General features: G+C 53.5%; 3 protein-coding genes across 8 annotated transcripts in view; 1 reads left to right on the top strand and 2 right to left on the bottom strand.

Moving 5' to 3' along the window:
• Positions 1-5458, bottom strand: part of SPECC1 (sperm antigen with calponin homology and coiled-coil domains 1) — an 85478-nt gene extending 80020 nt beyond the window's left edge. Inside the window, exon 1 of the mRNA XM_026797169.2 lies at positions 5370-5458. The gene's annotated coding sequence lies outside the window, so the exon portion shown is untranslated. The remainder of the gene's footprint in view (positions 1-5369) is intronic.
• Positions 5459-5662: 204 nt separating this feature from the next.
• Positions 5663-12162, top strand: TIMM22 (translocase of inner mitochondrial membrane 22). Of its 2 annotated transcripts, XM_005493514.3 has the most exons (4): positions 5665-5948; positions 6268-6464; positions 7455-7527; positions 8471-12162. In XM_005493514.3, the coding sequence occupies exons 1-4, from the start codon at positions 5708-5710 to the stop codon at positions 8545-8547; spliced, it is 588 nt and encodes a 195-aa protein (XP_005493571.2). In that variant the 5' UTR covers positions 5665-5707; the 3' UTR covers positions 8548-12162. The 2 variants fall into 2 exon arrangements, with proteins under 2 accessions (XP_074413259.1, XP_005493571.2); XM_074557158.1 differs by lacking the exon at positions 8471-12162 and having other exon boundaries at positions 5663-5948; positions 7455-7658.
• ABR (ABR activator of RhoGEF and GTPase) overlaps positions 10066-19646 on the bottom strand; it is a 38089-nt gene continuing 28508 nt past the window's right edge. For all 5 annotated transcript variants that reach the window (XM_074557151.1, XM_074557152.1, XM_074557153.1 and 2 more), the window contains 7 exons: positions 15882-15941; positions 15680-15789; positions 15271-15410; positions 14755-14889; positions 14419-14524; positions 12685-12832; positions 10066-12552 (listed from right to left, as the gene is read on the bottom strand). In XM_074557151.1, the coding sequence (XP_074413252.1) occupies positions 12463-12552; positions 12685-12832; positions 14419-14524; positions 14755-14889; positions 15271-15410; positions 15680-15789; positions 15882-15941 (789 nt within the window). In that variant the 3' untranslated portion in view covers positions 10066-12462. The remainder of the gene's footprint in view (positions 12553-12684; positions 12833-14418; positions 14525-14754; positions 14890-15270; positions 15411-15679; positions 15790-15881; positions 15942-19646) is intronic.

The following is a 19646-nucleotide window of genomic DNA, read 5'->3' on the forward strand; positions in this document are numbered from 1 at the left end:
ATGCACCAAACAGCTCACACCAGGGCAGAACCCCCCTTACCAAAAGCCCTAAATGCCCAGAAGCAGGAGGCACAGGGAAAGCAGCAGGATTAGGTGCTCAGTTTTCCATGTTTCTATAAAAGCAAGTGATAATTTAAAATCTCCAGCAGATCCTATAGTAGGAGGGCAATGAAGCAAGAGAACAGATTGCATGAAAAGGAAGAAGTGCCCTATGGAGTTTGTGACCTGTTTACCATAAGTAAATAAATAAATGAAAGCAAAACAAGCCCCTGAGGTGACAGTTTGCATGAGGGACATTAGTGACTCTGTCATGTGGAAGCCTATAGAAACAACTGTCATTACAGAGCAAGGGATTGATTTGCCACACAACAGGAACTCGGGAGAGAAAGCAGATGTGAAAGAAGGGAAGAGGAAGATTTGGAAACGAGGACAGCAGGGAAGTCACTCTGAATATTGCCCAGCTAACACCACTGCCCTGGTACAGAGCAACTGAAGGCCAAGAGGAAAACGGAGCAGTTTGAGAACACCATGAAATGAACAGAGAACACATGAGCCAGGTCAATTCTTTCTACTCCCCACTGATTCACTCAGCAGCCCTTCCTGCTCCTGTGGCAGGTGGAATATCACCATTTTGCATCCTTCATTAGGGTTAATTAGTTCATTTGCTGACAGTGCTGAAAGAAAGACCAAGTGTTGGCTCAGCCAGAGGGAGTGACATCTTCCATTCCTGCAGGAGCCTGCTGCCCAAGGAAAGCCTGGGCTGTCCCTGCCTCTGGAACTGCCCTCTATTCCCTGATCTGAGGGCAGGCTCCAGAATAAATCTTATTCCTTTCAGTTCCACTGCCATCCACTGCTATCAGAAATCAGGAATATGTTATTCTGTCCCCTTTGATCTCATTCAAACCGTGAAAACAACAGCCTAAGCATTTTGCCCTGCCGTATCTCGGGGAGCTGGAAACCTTTTACCAGCAGAAATTCTTCCAGCAGTTACCATGGCGACTCTGGTAATAGATATTTAAAGGCAGCTCACTCATAATCACATTCATTAGATATCAGGAGGCTTTAGTAAGAAAGGCACAAAAAGCTTGAAACCAGGGAGCCAACCAGGCTTGGTGATGGTGTAAGAAATTTCTGGGGAGGGATCTGCTTATCCCATCATTTAGCTGGACAAAAAGGGATCCAGATCTAGAATGGCATTGAAGCTTGCAGAATAAACTATTTTTAGTTTGTCAATTAAAAAATTGGTTCTGAAAGCCTCATTTCAATAGTGGTACTTCAATAAATCCTTTCAGAGTGGGCATTACCAGAAATACAAGAAATAGCTGTGCCACAGCTCCATCTCCCATTAGGGCCAGGCTGCTGGGAATCTCCTGGTCTGCCATCACCTGGAAACTCCAATCTGGATAAAGCTCTCTGAGTTGAAGAGATATGTTTGGTTATGGAAATGTTAAATAATTTATTTCTTTAGGTTTGAGCCCACAGCTTTCCAACCCACTGGAACACAACCCAGAGACTCTGCAGAAGCTGATCTCCAGGTAGGGAGCCACCTCTCCAGGCTGGCTGAGCCTGTGTAACAGTCATCAAACTGAGGGTTCCTTTCTCTTTTTGCTGCATATTTCCATGACAACTTTCCTGCAGTATCAACTTCTTTCTCTTGGAAAGGTCTCTCAAAGAGAATTCAGGCTTCTATAGCAACAGCTGAAAGCCCTGGGAGATAATGATGCCTGGAACTTTTTTTAGACCACGCAAGTGTGTTTTAAATTTTATAGGTAAAAACAAAAATCTGTGTAATGTTGGGCAAACTGGGAAGAGGAGAAGGAGTACCTTGCTGAAGTGGAACAAACACAAAGAAACCACCTTATTTTCAAAAGGGATGCAGACTTTGAGATCTAAAACGTTAGGGAGAGCAGACAGGATCAAAGACTCATCTTGAAAAGCCACATCCTGTTCCTTCTCTCTGAGTTACAGAGCTCAGTCACAAGGAACGAGTCTGCTGATCCTAAAAGGAGATTTTAGTCCAAGATCTCTCTCTGCAGCCTATTTTATATTGACTTAAAAAAAAATTTAAAAAAATTGGCAAATCAGTGAGTCAGGATACTTTTTGAGTTTTAACTCCAATATACCTGCCACCTATCTATAATCTAACCTTTTTCTTAGTACTTTAGCTGTTTGCCATGGTAGTGACACAGTATTCTCCAACACTGAGAGCTACTTTAGAGAAAAAAAAACCAACTCAGCTGCACTCTCAACCAAATAAATTTGCTAAACTCATAAAGCCATGGAAAGTACAGAAGCTGAAGCAGCTTTCCTTCATTGAAATGAGATCTATTTCACAAAGCACTTCACTTCTCCAGCGCCCCTTCCAACCAAAAGTCTTTTAAGGAAAAAAAAGACAAAACACTTTAACCTACATTCACAAGGTCAATGAGAGGTAGGAAAGGATTAAATTCAATCTATAGATGAGAACACCACAGGGTGGAAACAAAGCCCAGCAGGTCCCAGCACCTTCCCTTTTGCAGCCACTGGAAACCTCTTTGTTCCCAACAGGTGAGATCAGCGTGTGACCACCTGCAAAGCAGCCCCACTTTCTTCTGCTTATGCTGATTAAAAGCTTTTCCTTTTTTCATTAAAATACTCATTGATTTATCTCCTCCTCATTCACCCCTACATCAGGACAGTTCTGATAAGGAAAAGAAAGTGCCCAATGAGTGAAAAAGAATGGATTTGATCTAATTCTTTTTGAGTTCCACCTTCAGTCACTTCTTGCCCAGCTGAACAACTTCAGAAAACACTCTGGAACTGGCATTTTGACAAAATAGAACTAAAAACTGTGAAAACTTATTTTAATTTTTTAATAGCATTGCTAGAGTCTATTCAAAACCTGGGAACCCTACAACCAAGACACATATGCAAAACCAGGATTTCTGACAAACCTCTCATTATTTCCAAGATTTATCCTGTCTGGAGAAGCCTGAAGCGTGGGAGTCACTGAGTCACTGCAAAGGTCAAGTGAGACGCGATGATTCGGTGTCACCGTGTGCTGCCCTCTGCTGAAACAGCCACCGAGCTCCTCGGAGCAGCACAGGAGCTCGGGATCATCTGTGCCCGCTGCTGCCGTCACACTCACCCGAATTCACAATGTTTCATTTCCTGGGACCGTGAAATACATGAAATAAAAATAACCCGAGCTCTTGCATTGGACCGAACAGCTCCAGGATAAAGGAGTGGATGGAACAGGAACAGGGTCAGATGCACAGGTTCACAGGCTTGGAAATAAGAAACAGCTGAAAGTTTCATTTAAACATCTTGTTTATCAAAGATGTTGAACCCTCATAGTCCCTCTCAAATCCCTAATCCTCCATCTGATTTCACCCACACGAAAAATCTGTTCAGGCAGATGAGATTATTCAAATACCCAGGCACTGGAATTTGTTCGTATGTAGAACAGAATGGGGAGAGGAGAAAACTATTAAATATCTAAGGAAAAAAAAAATCTAATTACTCATTAATATCCATAAATAAGTATATTTTATAGGATCATATTTACAAAATTCTTGCTTAAATATTTTATTTACAAACAAATAGTAACCTAGCATTTTCTCTTAAACTCAGGGAAAGAGGAAAGAAAGTCAAAGCAATATTTCAACTATACATTAAACTCTTAGTGCTGAAATTCCCAATCCAACATATATGTTTTTTCCCTTTAGGTCTTTGGAAATTAGGCTTTGCTGTGAGACTTCAGCCCAGCAAGGTTATTTTGGTTCAAGAAGATTGAAATCTTAAGTTGAATGTTCCTTAGGGAGACCATCCTGCCAGCAACCTCAAGATCCTGCTGTAGTAGATTTTAACCACGTGCTTTTGCATGCGATTTGACCTTAAAAATGAAAAGAAGCGGGGGAAATACCCCCAGCAAACAAGCAAAATTCCCAAACAAACAACAAAAAAACAGTATTTAAAAAAACCCAAGGACAAAAAAAAAAAAAAAAAGAAAAAAAAAAGAAAAAGAGGGAATAGCAGCGGGCAGGTGGTGCAGCCAGTAGAGGGCGGTGGGATTTAGAGGAAAGTTGTTGAACTTCGTCTAATGAAGTATTTGAAGATAAGAAAATTATCCATTTAAATCGTTATTGGAACCTACCTACACTAAGACATAGGCGGGATAGAGAAAAAAAGAACCAAAATAGAAACGAAATTTTATTACTTTAAGACCGCTAAAAAGTCGTGTTTCAGGGTAGGAAGATTTCATACCAATGCATCATTTACTTAATTTTGAAAGTAATTTTCAATTACTGAAATACAATAATTCCATGCATCCTATTGAAACCAAGACAACTATTTCTCATAGATTTTAAGACCTATGGGTAACTTGAAATAGAAAAATATCAAATAAGAAGAACTGTATTTTTAAGGCACACATATTGTTACTTGTAAAGATGAAAACAGGTTCTAATCAACAAGAAAGTAAAACAGGTGAAGAAAAAGCAACACAAGCAGGAAACATAGATTTAAAAAAAAAAAATGCTTCTTATTTACCCAAAGGAAAAGCAACATTCTCATCACCAAACAGAACACCTCCCCAGAGCTAAGGTTTGTGCATTATTTGACACCAGCCCAGTTTGCATTTTGCGACGGAATATTGTGGATATTCTCAGAGCCTTTTTGAGCTACATGTCCTGAAGCAACACCGCTGCCCCACGCCAGAGGGGACCGAGCTGTCCCCAGCCGGGGATGTCCCGGTGCTCCGTGGCACAGCGAGGACACCTTTGCCAGGCTCGGGTGCCTCGGGCCGTGCCATGAGGGAGCCCCGATGCCCTTCCGAGCCTCGCCGGAGCTGCGGGAGCCCCGCTGTCCTCCGAACCCCTCATGGGCTGCAGGAGCCGCTCTGCCCCCCAAGCCCCGCCGGAGCTGCGGGAGCGCCGCTGCCCCTCAGAGCCCCCCGGGGGGATGCGGCAGCCCCGCTGCCCCTCAGAGCCCCGCTGCCCTCAGAGCCCCGCCTGAGCTGCGAGAGCCCCGCTGCCCTCCGTGCCCCGCTGTCCTCAGAGTCCCCCGGGGGCTGCAGGAACCCCGCTACCCTCAGAGCCCCGGCTGGGCTCCGGCGGGACGCTGCGGGCACGAAGAGCGCCCGCCCCGTGCGGGACCTGTTGCCCTCAGAAACCGGCGCGGGGCCGGAGTCAGCGGCGGGGAGGATGCAGGGACACGGCGGCGACACCGCGACACCTCACCGGCTGCCCGCACCTCAGCCACTGAGGGCACAGTCGTCCCGCACTGCGGCACCTCAGCGCTCCCCCAGCAGCGGGATGCCCGGCGCGAGGTTGCCCGTTCTGTCCAGCCCAGCCGGTGCCCCCGCGCTGCCCGCACCTCCCCGCGCTCACCTGCAGCCGCCGCCGCCGCCGCGCTCGGGGATGCTCCGCAGCAGGAGCCCTCACCTCACCTGCACCGGCCGCACCGGCCACCAGGGGGCTGGCCTGCGGCATGCCGGGTAATGTAGTCCCCTGGCTGCCTGGGACGGCCCATCCCCGCTGAGCGCCGCGGAGCGTGCCGGGAGTGGTAGTTCTTCCCTGAGGCGTCGGCGCGGAGCAGACTGGGAGATGTAGTCAAAAAGCTGTGGTGCGCAGCGGCTTCTCCCAGCTGTGGAACTACAACTCCCGTGCGCCCCCGCTGCGGTGGCTCGAGGGAGCCCGGACGCGGCGCCGAGCGGCCGTGGGTGTGCATGGCCATCATGGCGGCCCCGCCGCCCTCAGCGTCGGGAGAGCCGGCGCCGTCGCCGCCGCCTCAGCCGCTGCAGTACAGCCTCCTGCTGCAGCACCTCGTGGGCGACAAGCGGCAGCCCCGCGTCTGGGACCCCGCCGTCTTCGGCGGAATCCCCTGCCCGCCCAAGAGCGAGGAGCAGAAGATGGTGGAGCGGGTCATGGAGAGCTGCCCCTTCAAGGCGGCGCTGGCTTGTGTAGGAGGTGCGGCGGCTGTGGGGTTGTTCGGGCGTCCCTGTGGCGTCGGGAGAGGGGCGGATGGAGAAGAGGCTGCAGTCCCCGAGTTTAATTTCCCTCCTAAGCCTCCTCCAGTGCCTGTCGCATGTCGCAGGCAGCGATCTGTGTCTGCCTTCCTTGGAGGTGCTCGTGGCCTTTCCTCACACAGCACGGGCTGTCACAGGTGTCCACAGCACCGAGGGATTCCTGCCCTGTCACAGACAGCGGGGGCAGAGCCGCTTCATTGCCTGCGGGGAATCCGCTGCTCCAGCCCAGCCAAGTTAATTTCATTGTTTATCTCTCACAGGGTTTGTTCTGGGAGGTGCGTTCGGTATCTTCACAGCTGGCATCGACACCAACGTGGGGTTTGATCCCAAGGATCCCTACCGCACGCCCACGGCCAAAGAGGTGCTCAAGGACATGGGGCAGCGAGGCATCTCCTACGCCAAGAACTTCGCCATCGTGGGGGCCATGTTCTCCTGCACGGAATGCGTGGTGGAATCTGTGAGTAAGAGCCTCTCAACCATTAAGAAATGTTTTCTGGTACCCTTTAGAATCCTCTACTAGATCCAAATAAGTACACATATCCTCTTTGTAATAGGGCAGTGGAGTAGGCTGCTTTGTTCTTTCTTGGCCAGCAAAGCTTTTCAGCTTTGAGATCTGTCTTCAGAGCTGCTGTTCTCTGACAGAATGAAGAACTCTTCTGCAGTAGCAAAGTCCTTTTCATTTTTAAGTCCTAAATGTATTGGCAAGCATAGGCATTACTTTTTAAAACCCTAGCTACAAGTGTAAAATGTCAAACTGTGAGTGGCAAGATGGTAATTTGAGTGTCTAAAAATTCCATATGCAGAAAGGGATAATTTAATGAAAGTTCTTGAGTAACAGGCCCATTTTCATCTGGCTCTTACAGTCAGAAATTACCTTTTGCAGCTCAGTAGTAAATCTGTCATCTGTTTTTTTTTAATAGAAAAATTACCCTGTTATGAATTTGAGTCCTGCCTTTTAATTGAAAGGCACAATGAGTTAAGAAGTGTAACTCATCTAGAAGAAAAGTGAATCTGCTTGCAGAGCAGAGAGATCTCTGGACTGGTGAAAATCCAGCATGTCCTGGCTATGGAGATAGTCCATCTTTGTCAGCAAGTGCTGTGACTCTCACTGTGCCAAGGAGCAGCTGCATGGCCAGGCTCAGGGCTGCTCTCATGTGGCTGTTGCACTTTTAGATTCAGGGCTGTGTTCTGTCCTGCCTCACCTGAGGATCCTTCCCACAGCACTGCATTGCACCACATGGATTTGTCTCACCTCTGCCAGTTCCCTTCTCCTTCCTCCCTTCCCTGCCCTGCGAGTCTGGGAGTGCAGGGCCATCTGCTGAGAGCAGAGGGAAGAACACCCTCAGCTGAGAAGGGGATGGAAGGGCATTTAACCTTTCTTGCTGTTAGCGCAGATGCTGAGTGTTATTCCATATTTCCTTGTTGGCTGTGATTTGTAACTCCACAGTATCGTGGGAAGTCGGACTGGAAGAACAGCGTTATCAGCGGCTGCATCACGGGAGGAGCCATCGGCTTCAGAGGTTGGTGGTGCCTGCTGGGAGCTGTTTCTGTGATAAGATTGGATTTGGCTAAGCAGCACACGATGTTCTCAGTGCAGCACACACACCACAAACCTCCTTGCATGGGGATGTGGTGAGGCCAGCGTGAGAGTGTGCTCCGGACTGGCAGAGCTGTCAGCTCCAAGAATAAGTGTGGATAAGGAAGGGTTGGTCATAGAGGAAAATCAACAAAATTCACTTGAAAGAAAAGTCAGGAGGTGGTGGTGGCTGTCCACACTCTTCTGTGGTATCATGGGAGAGAGCCAAAAATACAAACAGAAGCTGTTAACTGAGCTTTACACATCTGCCATTTCACTGTCTCTGCTACTCTTCTTTGAAATTAGAACTAAAGAGCTCTCTTCTTTTGTATCATGTGTAAAATGCTTTTCTCCTTTCTCATGTATCAGTTCAAACAGACAATTCTACTTACATGTGAATGAGGAGTGGGGTTTTAGTCCTGCAGCACTAGTGGAGATTTTCCTTTAGTGGTAGCATCTGGGAAAATGCCCAAGTAGGAGAGAGCTGCTCTGCTCATCAGAAATATCAAACTTCTCTCACTCTCCTTAAGAAAAAAACCAGTCCTGTTTTAACAAGCATAAACGAAAAGAAAGCTCTTGAAAGTGCTTCTAATTGAGCTTGTTAAGTTGTGTTTGTCCTAGACCTAATCCTCTTAGAGCTGTCAGAGCAGTGGCTGCTCTTCCTCTCCCTCCTAACCCCACCAAGCCACTTGCAGGGCTCAGATGAGAGCACAGTAAAGTCAGCAGTGGCCACGGGAGGGTTTGTACATCAGGCAGTGGCAGTGTCACTGTCCTCCAGGAGGGCACTGCCAGGTTCCTGCTGCTGTGAGCTCTGAGCCAGCACAAGTTACTGGGCATAAGAATATTTCCCCTGCTTTGTCTCATGGTTTCCCACCCTTGCCTTGCAGCGGGGCTGAAGGCCGGCGTGATCGGCTGCGGAGGATTCGCCGCTTTCTCCGCCGCGGTCGATTACTACCTGCGGTAACAGCCAGGAGCAACAGTCCCTGTCCAGTGCTGCTGCTCAGAGCCTGCACCACGGCACAAGCACCAGGCTTACCTTTCCACTGCCTCTGGAGTCGGGGTGGCGCTGGCCACTGTGTGAATGACTAACAGCAACCTGGCTGCGAGCCCTGGCGAGCTGCTGCAGGCAGGCTTGCGGGAGCAGGGGAGCATGGAGCCAGGCACAGAGCAGCATCTCCAGGACACATCAGCTGACTGTCAGTTTCCAGGAAACATGCCTGGACTCTGAGCTCTTTCGATCCTTTGGGGCTGATTTTGATTAAGTCTGTTGCTGGCATCAAAAGAAGGCAGGAGGACAATCTTTGATGAGAAATGCGGCGATTTAGGTTGTCACATATTTGAAGGTGCTGCAAGTGTTTTAACAGTCACCAGTTTGCAGCTTGCTACTCTGTTGGGGAGAGGTAAGATCCTGTGGAGAAATAAGCTTGTTCCAGGCTTTTCTTAAAATATCATCTGAAGACAAACCACCATCTGTACAACTTGTGTTATTTCAAGTACAGAGATGAGCGCCAGATTTCTTTACCATGTTTTAAAGGGAAAAGCAGAAAGGAATCCTTACCCTTAGAGCTGTGGTTACTGGCAGATGAACAGAACAGTTTAAGGGAAAAAAAGAGGTTGTTGCTGAAGTATAATTCTCTGTAGCCACTTGGCCAGCCTGATTTAACCTCACTGTGGGAGTGCAATCTTGCTACTGCTTTAATTGCCCCAGGCTCACCCCATTAGTTCCAGCAGTTTGATGGTGAGACTTAGAAAGCAGAGCTGTGAGAATAAACCAGTGTTTGACAGATAACTGGGCACTCACTCAGCACACAGCCTGCTTCCCATCACATCCCTGTGCCACCTCCAAGTGCCCCAGTGTTACTTACACAGGGAGAAGTGAGTGGTTTTTCTCAGCCCAGTTTTTTCTGAGCCCAAAATTGGTGCTGAAATCAAAACATATGTTTGTTAGCTCAAGGAGCTGCTGCCTCCCTGATTGGTGTTCTCTCTGCCCTCCTGCTCTTCTAACCAAGCTCTGTTCTCAGACCTCAGAGGGTCATTTTTAATCTTCATTGAGCTGCTCCATAAAGGCAAACACTCCCTCTAATCTTTTTGAGGCAGTGGCATTTCAGATGCAGTGCACACAACTAATAGAGATCCTCCCACTCACCTCCCCTCCTTTGCATCCACAGTTGGACATCCCAGAACAGTGACAGCCCTTGTTGACCTGGAAGAGCAGCACTAGCAGTGTGTTTTGTCTGATACAGTGGTCAGTGGTCAGTTTGGAGGCTCATTGGCTCCCATTCCCACATGGAAAGAAGTGGGGAGACAGCAAGCACCATGTGATCTATCAGATGAGGTTTCCAGATCTCCTGATGTTCCTTGCTGTGCCTGTTCAATATCCTCAGGCCAGAAGCTGTGCAAGTCAGCTGAATTTTAAGCTTGAGTAATTCTAGGCTGATTAAACAGCGTGGCTCCAGACAGTCCAGGGTTTTTTCCTCCAAAATGCAAGGATGTAGCCCAAACCATAAGAAGTCTCTTCAAAGATTGCCTGGCACAATGCCTGTGCTTATACCACTGGCTTGAAGTGCAACTAGCAAGAATTCCATGACAGAGAGAAGAAGCTGTGATGCCAAAGTGATCAGTTAGTGCAAACAGCAACACCACAGGGCTTCTTTTGTGCAAATATCGGGGCTTTGCATTTTTATTAACATTTTTTTTCTCCTCACAAGGTTTTACAGCCATTTAAAGTTTATAATCTACAGAAATTGAAACAGAACACAAACAAAAATATATCCTTAACAACTTTTGAAAGTCAAATATTAATTAACAGTTCTATTCTACCTGTAGCTGCAAGACTCCACCCCCCTCTTTTCCTTCCTGTAGGGACAAGCAAAAGCCAGTCATGGGGACAGCCACAGCCTGTTGTGCTGGGCTGTGGGGACCAGGCCTCCAGCCACTGTCACAGGGGGAGATTTGGCTGTACAGAGTCTCCATCTGGAATGACAGAGAGTGGACAGAGACTTGGACACATGTAACAAATCAGACACACACAGGGATCTGTTGTGCAGTCAGATCTAAAGCTCGGCCTCCTTACTGGGTCCAGGGCCAAGACAGACGCCTGGTTATTTTCTGCAATGCTGTTTCCCTTCTGTTGAGCTGGTAGTCAGGAGGAGCAGGGTCTGGAGTGTGAGCCCTTTGGAGGGGGACTGAGACCTCCCCTCCTTGGTTGCTTTGCTGGTGCAGGGCTGGCAGGTGCTGCCTTCCCCAGGGAGGGGGCTGAGGACATACCTGGTGCATCGGTGGCTGGGCTCTACCTGGAACAGTCCAATAGCTGGGAGGGTAAAGGCAACGCTGCTGTGGGGGACAGGCTTGGTCACTTCTCATCCATCTCCATTTGGCACAGGAGAGCACAGGGCCAACGCAGTCGGGGACATGGGGGGGCTTTTCCCACAAGAACACGGACTCAGCTCATAGAGCGAAAGGTTTTGTGTCCCAACAGGTACCAACACCTACCTGGGAGGTGGGAGCGTGGGGGACATCCCAGGAGCCAGGCACTGGGGCAGCCTGTCCTGCTCTGGGACATGGCCTGACAGCTCCAGCCATCAGCTTGGGAGGGAGAGGTCACTGGAGCCACTAACAAACAAACCTGAGCTGGCTGGGCATGGCTAATCCAGCAGCAACCACTTTGGGAGAAAGACAGAACAAAGCACTTCTGCCTTCAGTCACGAGGCCATGAAGGCTTTCCTCCTCCCATCCTTCTGTGCTGGTTCCCAGGCTGGGTGACCATCCAGCTGCTGCAGAGCACTTGCCTCTGGCAGCCAGGCTGCCACCGAGGCAGGGCCATGTGCTGCCATGTGCTCAGTGCAGCAGGGAAGGCCAAGGAAGGGATAAAACATCTCCTTGTCCCCGTGGCCACGGGAGGGACACTGTGCCACGGGGTGCATGCAGTGCTCATGGCAGTGCTGGGCTGGCAGGGGCGTGAGTGCCTCACTATGGCAGACAGAACTGTACAGCAGATACCCTGCTCCCCACCAAACTTCCAAATTGGGGAAATTTGCGACCACATCAGTGCCAGAGCAGACGTGGGGTCAGCCCATGGTGCAGAAAGCAAACCTGCCTCTGGCTGGCCATCCTTTCAGCCTGCTGTGGATCCAGACCAGCCCAGCACCTCTGGCTCCAGCCTTGTGTGAGGGGTTACCCCATAACTACTCAGAGGCGAAATCCAGCGAGGGGAGGAACCGCCACGCCACACACACAGGCAAAGCACAGGGCTGGAGAGGGGACTGGCCTGAAACACCCAAAGGAGCCGTGGTAGGGAAGAAGCAGCAACCTGCTCCTCTGCCCTCGGGGTCGCAGTTTGCTCAGAGCAGAGCAGGATCCAGGCACAGGGTCCGACGTTTGCGCAGGCAGCGAAGCCAAAGCGGGGCTGGTGTCACCGTCACCAGGGAGGGAGGGAGGGAGGCCCGTGAGCTCCCGGCCTCGGAGTGAGCCAGTGCTGCACATGCAGGCGTGGGCAGGGAGCTGGGCAGCAAACAGGCACTCGTGGGGCACTGCAGGCTTCAGGCAGGGGGTGCCTGTAGGAGTGAGCGGGCGGGAAGGAGTCCAGGAGAAAACTAGCCAAGGGGGAAGCCTGTGTCCACAGCCCTTGTCAGTCACTACCTCTTCCGTTGAGCAAATATACATAAAAACAATCCTTGAACACAAGAAGGGACATAAGACACGACTACTTTACAGAGAGGGCCTGGCACCTGCTGGGACCGGGCCACTGGAACATGATTGTACAGGAGCTGCAGGCAGCACCGTCCTGGGTCTGGGCTGGTCTCCCTTGGGGGCTGTGGTCCAGTCCGTGTCCCCCAGCAGGGAGCTGGAGTGTTTGCAGCTGGTGCCTTCTGCCTGCAGGCTACACGTCCGTGGAGAAGTAAAGTGTGTTGCGTTTGAGCTCGCTGAAGGAGATGGGAGGATGCTGCAGGTAGTAGAGAAGGACCTGGACCTGTAGAAGGTAAATGGGGGAGTGTTACTACAGAAGGGGAAAGAGCTGCCACCTCCCAGCTTGTCCCATCCAGCAAAAAGTAACAAGTCTACCCAGACAGGCAGGTGAACCCCTCCAGTCCCCAGCTCTTACCTGGGCCATCACATCGTGGGACCAGATGTCAGAGGCCAAGGTGAGGTGCGCCTTGCTTTCCCCCTCTGAGGGTCTCAGAAGTGTTGGCCCAAAAACCGTGGCCAGATTGTGGAGAGACATTTTGTTGATAGGTTCCTTTTCAGCCACCCTGTGGGGTACAGGAGAGAGGCAGTGTCAGCCCCTAACGATGCTCAGGAGTGGGGATCCATGGGGTGATGAGGAGGCCGAGGGCTGCTCTCCCTTCTCCCAGCAGCAGTGGGGCACCTCCAGCTTTCCACTGCCCTCTGCAGCCCTCAGAAAAGCCAGGTGCAGGGCAGGGAGCTCTGCCCCCTTCACGGCCTCTGCTGGAGCTGCTGGGCCTGGCTGGGAGCCCTGGGCGTGATGTGGCAGCAACCAAGCCCTGACTCCTGCACTGCGGGGCCTCCACCCTTCCTGAGCCCGCAGGGCATGGGAGCCCTGCACAGCCCCTGCCCCCTGCACCCACTCCCCTCGAGGCTCCCTGCCCCAACAGCCCCGTGGGAGCCCTGCCAGCACGGAGGGAAGCAGGACCACAACATTGCCATGTTAGGAGGCAGCTGTGCTCCCCGGCACAGGCTGCTCGCTTGAGCCCCGGCCAGGGGAGCAGATGTGGGAACTGGCTGTGCCCGGTTCTCAGGATGGAAATGGATTTTTCCTTCTCCATCCCCCAGCATCAATCACTTTTTCTGTTTGGTTTTAGCCAAACCAGAGGAACAGAAAAAAAAATTTAATGATGCAAGTAACATGAGCCATGAGCCCCAGCTCTGGCCAGGCTCTGTGTTCTGCTCTGCTGCCCTTCCACAGCCCTGTACCTTCCCTGGGTTTTGGGGCCCTAGGGACCCCCAGTCCCTGTGTCCCCAGGTTTGGATGCACCTCATCTGGGCCAAGAAAAGCCTGTGAAACCACAAACTGCTGCACTCACCCTGGGATAGCTGATATGAGGTGTCACCTGCAGTTCTGGGACATTTCCACAGAGCTGAGTGTCCTTGGTTCTTGGCCACCCGCTGCTGACAGGTGACAGGGATTGCTGCATCTTGTTTTGCAAGGACTACTGCTGGACTGGTGGGAAGGGACACAGAGCTGTTTTCCTGCTAAGGGGGACACTGCAGAGCTCCCAACTGACTCCTGCCCTGTGCTGAGGCCAGCTGCTCCCTGCAGAGCTCATCCAAGCAGCTGCACGCCGGCTGCAGCAGCCAAGTGTTCCTTGTTTGCAGAGGCCGTGTGCTCCCTGCAGAGCTGACCTGGATCACTGGCCAGGCACAGCCCAGACCCTGCTGGCACCACAGCTGGTGGTCCTGGGACACCAGGGCTGCTCTGGAGGGGCAGAACAGCCCCAGGACCCCCCCAGCATCCTACAGGGCCCAAGGAGAGATGCGGAAAGCCAACACTGATATCAAAGAAGGGTCTGAGCAAGCTGCAGCCTGGGGAATATGCCAGAGCCCAGAGAGATGGGGCAGGTGGGGCACACCTGGAGCTGTACCCTCTTGGAAGGGCTGGGAAAGGACCACTCCATGCCTGACCCAAGCTGCTGTTGCTGGCCCTGGCTGCTGCCCTGCTCTGCACCAGCACAGCCTCCAGATCAGCCTGGAGCCGTGCAGGCACCACAGGAACCAAACAGCAGCTCTGACTCTGTTCATGTCCCATCCCCACAGCAAAGCAGTGGGACAGACCCATCCTGCACCTCCCACCCATCCCAGGTAGCCCCTGAGCCTTTACCTTTTCAAGTGCTCCAGCAGGAAGAGGAAGGTGATGAGGTTGGGGTCAGGCAGCGAGCGGAGAAGGTGCATCATGCAGTTCTCCTTGGCAGCAGGATCTGAGAGAGCTGGAGGCACAGAGGGAGAGGGCTCAGGACAGGGTCTGCTGCAGCAGCAGGACCCACCACAGCCAGACACCTCCCAGCAGCCACTGTGTGAGCACTGGGGAGCAGAGCTGGCCTGGAACCAGTAAAAACAGCCAGGACCAAGTGGGAACGACCCTTGGGAGTGCCCCATCCCAGAGCAAGCAATGCCAAACAGAGTTTGTGCATCATCCCCTTCCCATCCCATCCCTTACCGATGCCCTCCATGAAGGCAGGGTAGAGCCTGTCAGTGAGGAGGGGCTCGGGCAGCTCTCGGAAGTACAGCTTCAGCGTGCCAGCGATAGCATTGATGTCCATGTCACTCAGCATCACCAGGATGTCCTTGTTATCTGTCCAGAGAGCACCCACATGTGACTCCTGCCCTCCTGATCCCCTCTGTGTCACTGCAGCCAGCCAGACAGGCTGCCAGCTGCAGGGCAGGGACAGCACTGCTGGGTTCACAGCCCCATCAGCCAGGCTGAGCCTGGGAAAAGCCCAGTGGTTCCCGGCTGGCTGGGCAACAGGACACACAACGATTTGTGCAAATCCATTTGTAACATTTCCCTGACTCAGTGTCTGCCAGGAGCTCAGAGGCACAAACAGGCTGGGATCCCTGGGTGTTTTTGTCCCTCCTCACCCCCAGCCCCTTCCTGTGCAGGGTGGCACATGTGGCACAAGTGCAGCGCAATAACCAAACCCAGCCTTGCAGAGGGCTCCCCCAGGACACTCACTCGCATCAAAGACAGCTTTCAATGCCTGGATGTCAGTGGCCACTCCAGAGATCCTGTAGATGCCAACCTCTTCAATGCCCCTCTTCTCCACCTCCTCCACGCACTGGCGCACGATGTAAGGCACCTTGGAGCGCTCGCGCCTGGCTCGGGAGGCACAGCTGTCACCAGAGACTCCCAGGGGAACCCTGGCAGCCAGCCCAGCATTGCCCAGCCCTGCCAACCCAGCGCCCAGGCCTGCCAACCCAGCGCCCAGGCCTGCATGCACGAGGGAAGGATGGGAATGGCAGAGGGAACAGGAAAATCCCCAGCAGAGAGCAAAGGCCGAGCTCCCCGGTGCTGGTGGGAGCAAGGGGATGCAGGGCAGCCCCACACCCAGAGCAGATCAGCCCCACAGCCCTGCATCATTTACTTTGTCACAACACTGATTTTCACCCCGAAGACACCAGTCTGCTTTTTGGACGGGGTCCTCTTCAGGCTCATGTCCCTGCTTGTGAACTTCATGGAGAACTCCACCTTGATCTGTGGGAGACAGGGGGTGAGTGCTGGCTGCCCTGAAGGCAAGAAGGGGCTGCATTCACAGCGAGGGGCTGTGGGTCCCCCACCCCACTTACTCCGTTCATCTCAATCACATCCATGTGCCAGTTCTTGGTCTGCACGGCCTGTGGGTCCAGCTGTGGGGAGAGAAGCTCTGTGAGTTCTGTGGGGACACAGCCTCGTAACAGCCCGGCTGCCATCCCAACCTGGTGGCCCCAAAGCCCCTGATCTGCAGATGGGGTAGGGCACAGGACATGCTTTTCCTGTGCAACAAGACCAGAGGATGGAGAGGTTCCCATCCCTTTGGGCTCTGGGGTCCCTCTGGCCGTGCCCTGAAGCCAGGTGGGCTCAGCCCCCCTGTCCTGCCCTCTCCCCAGAGCCCCTGCAAGGCAGTGCTATAACCCACACCCACGAAGCAAGAAACTTCCAAGAAATTAGGACTATTTCTGGCGGCAGATTGATGAAACAGAACTAGGGCAGCGTTTTCCATGCAGAAAAACAACATCTCCCCATAGCCAAGGCTATTTTTAACCCCTGGGAATGACAGGCTCTGCTATTTCTGGCTTTGGGGCTAGCGGGGGACTCGGTGACGCTGCCCCGGGTGCAGTGAGAGGTGCTGGCATTCCCAAGGCCCTGGCACGTGCCCTGGTGGCTTCCAGGCCCCAAGGCTGTGCAGAGCTGGGTGCAGTTGCCTTTTGGGGCTCTTTGGTCCCCAGCTGGTAGTATTGATCCAGCCTCATCGATCCTTGTAATGCACAGGGCGGGCAGCCTGGCCCTAATGTCCCCTTGGGGAAGGGGATGGGATCTGGGAGCTGGGGGGGGCTCCCAGGGCTGGGGACACGCAGCTGCCAGGCCACACTGGCACCAGGCACGTGGGGTCACCCTGCAAGGACACGGGAGCTCCCTGCAGCTGCTGGGTCAGCAGAGGCTCTGGGCAAGTGTCAAGATGTTCAGAGCTGCTGCTCCAGCCACGGAGCTGCTGCTCCCCTGCCCATAAACTCACTGCATGTCATGATGGGGGGCACTGTGGGGTCCCTCATGTCCCTTCTTGCACACCAAATCGTCACAGTCCCAAAGAGGATCGAGCTGCCCTGGCTCTTGGCACAGACCCAGCATGGTGGTATTGCCACATGCCCAGCCCTGTGAGCCCAAATAGCTCCTTAGCCATGGGAAAAATGTGATTCCCCAGCAAGGCAGAAATGCTGCTGTCCCCAGCATGGCCCAGGAATGGTTCCTGACATTCCTGCTCCAGCCCAGCACATGGAAGAGCCCAGAGAGAGCCACGCTGCTCCCTCTGTGCCAGCCCTGCGGCTGCTGGGGAGCAGCAGGAGGAGGAGGAGAAAGCTGCAGCTGCCCTGGGCTCCCATGGGACCCTGCAGCAGGTCTGGACACTGGGATCACGAGACTGCAGCCAGAGCACAGCCAAGCCCAGCCCTGCTGCCCCAGCTCCTCTGTGCTCCCCTGCAGGGCTGTATCCCCCACGGCACTGCCATGGAGCCACCACAGCCAACACCATGTCCCAGGCACTTCCACCCTTTCCCCACTCATGGCAGTGAAGCCCCTTCATCCCCCTGCCAGGTCAGGAGCCTCCCTGCTCTGCAACACAATTTTATCTGCAGCCACCATGCCTGCCTTCCCTTCCCCAGCCCTCAGGTCCCTCTGGCCCCGATGGCCCTGGCAGCTCACATCTGGAAGGGCTTTAGCAGAGCTCTGAAGAAAGCTTTTATTAAAGCCAGGTTGGCTGCTGCCAGTGCTGCAGACCTTACCCTGAGCACATCACTCCCCTGCAGCCCCTGCATGGGCACAATCAACCCACAACAGCCAGCAGGGTCCAAATTTGGTTCAATTCTGCTAGCACCATGGGCCTGAGCCCCCCTGCAGCTAGGGCAGGTCCCTGTGCACTGCAGTGGCCTGGCCCTGGTGCTCTATTACCCTCCTGCAGCAGCAGCACACAATGCTGCCACTCTCCAGTTTAAGCAAAGCCACGTCCAACCCTTCATCTCCAGGCGTGGGAGGATGGACAGGAGCATCCACCCACAGAGCCAGAGGCAGCTCCTGCCCACACAGCACTGGCAAACATTCTGTCCAGCTCCCAGCACCATCTCCTTGTCCTCTGAAAGGAGCAGCCTTGCTCCAGCAGGATCAGGGACATCCCAGGTCAGTGGGGAACTCCTGGGGAACAGCCAGCAGTGGGCAGGATGAGATGTCAGCTCCTCTGTGGAAGATCAGACGGCTTCAAACACCCCTCTGTGCCTGGGGAAACACCTCAGCCAGGTCACCAGCACATCTCCAGGCTGCTCCATCCTGCATCCCAGGGACTCCCAGCCATGGTGGTATCCATGCCCAGGTCAGCATCCACTGTGGTGCTGCTCTCATCCATGGCAAAGTGAAACACTCTCTGTTTGTTGCCATCATCCTGGCTTCCCAAATTATCCAAAGCTGTTTGTTTATAGGACAAGGCCCCAAGTTGTGGAGGAACAGACAATGAGCAGTCCAGGCAGTCCTGCAGCACTCTCTGTGTTCTGGAGAGGTCCTGCTGGTGCTGACCCTCCCCTCCTTCTGCTTGTCTTGTCCATGGGACAGCTCCAGACTTGAGGTGATGAGGCCACATCCTGGAATGTCCTCAAGACACCTCCAGGTCGTGGCACTGTGACAGACCCAGTGCACAGAGCTCCAAGGTGAGGAGCAGGGCTCCAAATCCTCAGGGTGGTTCCCCAGGGATGCTGTGGTGGGGCAGGGACTGTCAGGCTGGGCATGTCCCCTCCTCACATCCCAGGCCCATGAGGTCACCCCATCTCAGCCTGGGGTGAAGCAATTGGGAGCAAACCTGTGACTCAGCCTTTGAGGTCATCTCTGCCAGGGCCCTGGGAAGTGGGATCTCAGAGGAGCCGCTGCAGCCAGCGCTGCTTCCCATCAGCGTGGCACCCACAGCTTCACCAGCCTGGCTTTCCATGGCTGTCCTGGCAAGCAGATCCCTCAGCAGACCTACAGACAGTCCCTGAGCCCCCAGCACCGTGGGACAGAGCAGCCCCCCACACCAGCAAACGCTGCCCGTGGCCAAGCACAGCCAAAAAATCAGTAATTCACAGCCCCTACTGTGAATTAGTGGCCAAGCACAGCCAAAAAATCAGCAATCCACAGCCCTGACTGATAGTGACCCGAGGAGCAGCAGCAGCACCCACAACCCAGCAGGACCCCGGGGCCACATCCAGCCCTGCAGCCCCAGGGAAGCCAGAGCCAGCACGGGAAATGAAACCCCTCCATGCTGTGAGCCAGCAGCAGCCGCCGGGCAGCCTCCCCAGAGAGCCCTGCTGCCCCTTAATCCCCTGGGCTCGGCACTGAATCGAGGTTAATGCAGCTGCGTCACACACACACACACACAGCCAAACCAGGCTGGGCAGGGGGACTGCGCCGAGGGAAACCCCCAGAGTGCCCCGTGGGGCTTTTGGGACAGCCTGCAAGGGCGCTGTACCCCTCCTCTGTCGCACATCCCCGCACTCTGTGTTTCTGGCGGATGTGGCTGCGACACAGCTGGGAAAGCCTGGATGGACCCGGGTTGCAAGAAGGGGACGCAGGCAGTGTCCCCAGCCCACCCAGGAGCATCGCTGCCCCCTGGAAAAGCTCCAGGGCCGAGCATGGGCTCCCTGGGGCTCTGCAGAACCCCCGGTGCAAGCAGCTCAGCCTGTGGGAGCCCGCCAGCACACATAGGGAGAGGGAAGAGCAAAACAAACACCTCACAGGCTGCCAAGTGCATCCGAGAGCTCCCAAAGCACCCAAACATCTCCCTGCTCCGCGCACAGACCCCGCAGCGCTCACTCTGCACACAAACAACACAGCCCCCC

Source organism: Zonotrichia albicollis, chromosome 22 (genome assembly GCF_047830755.1).
Source record: "Zonotrichia albicollis isolate bZonAlb1 chromosome 22, bZonAlb1.hap1, whole genome shotgun sequence".
Taxonomy (NCBI): Eukaryota; Metazoa; Chordata; class Aves; order Passeriformes; family Passerellidae; genus Zonotrichia; species Zonotrichia albicollis.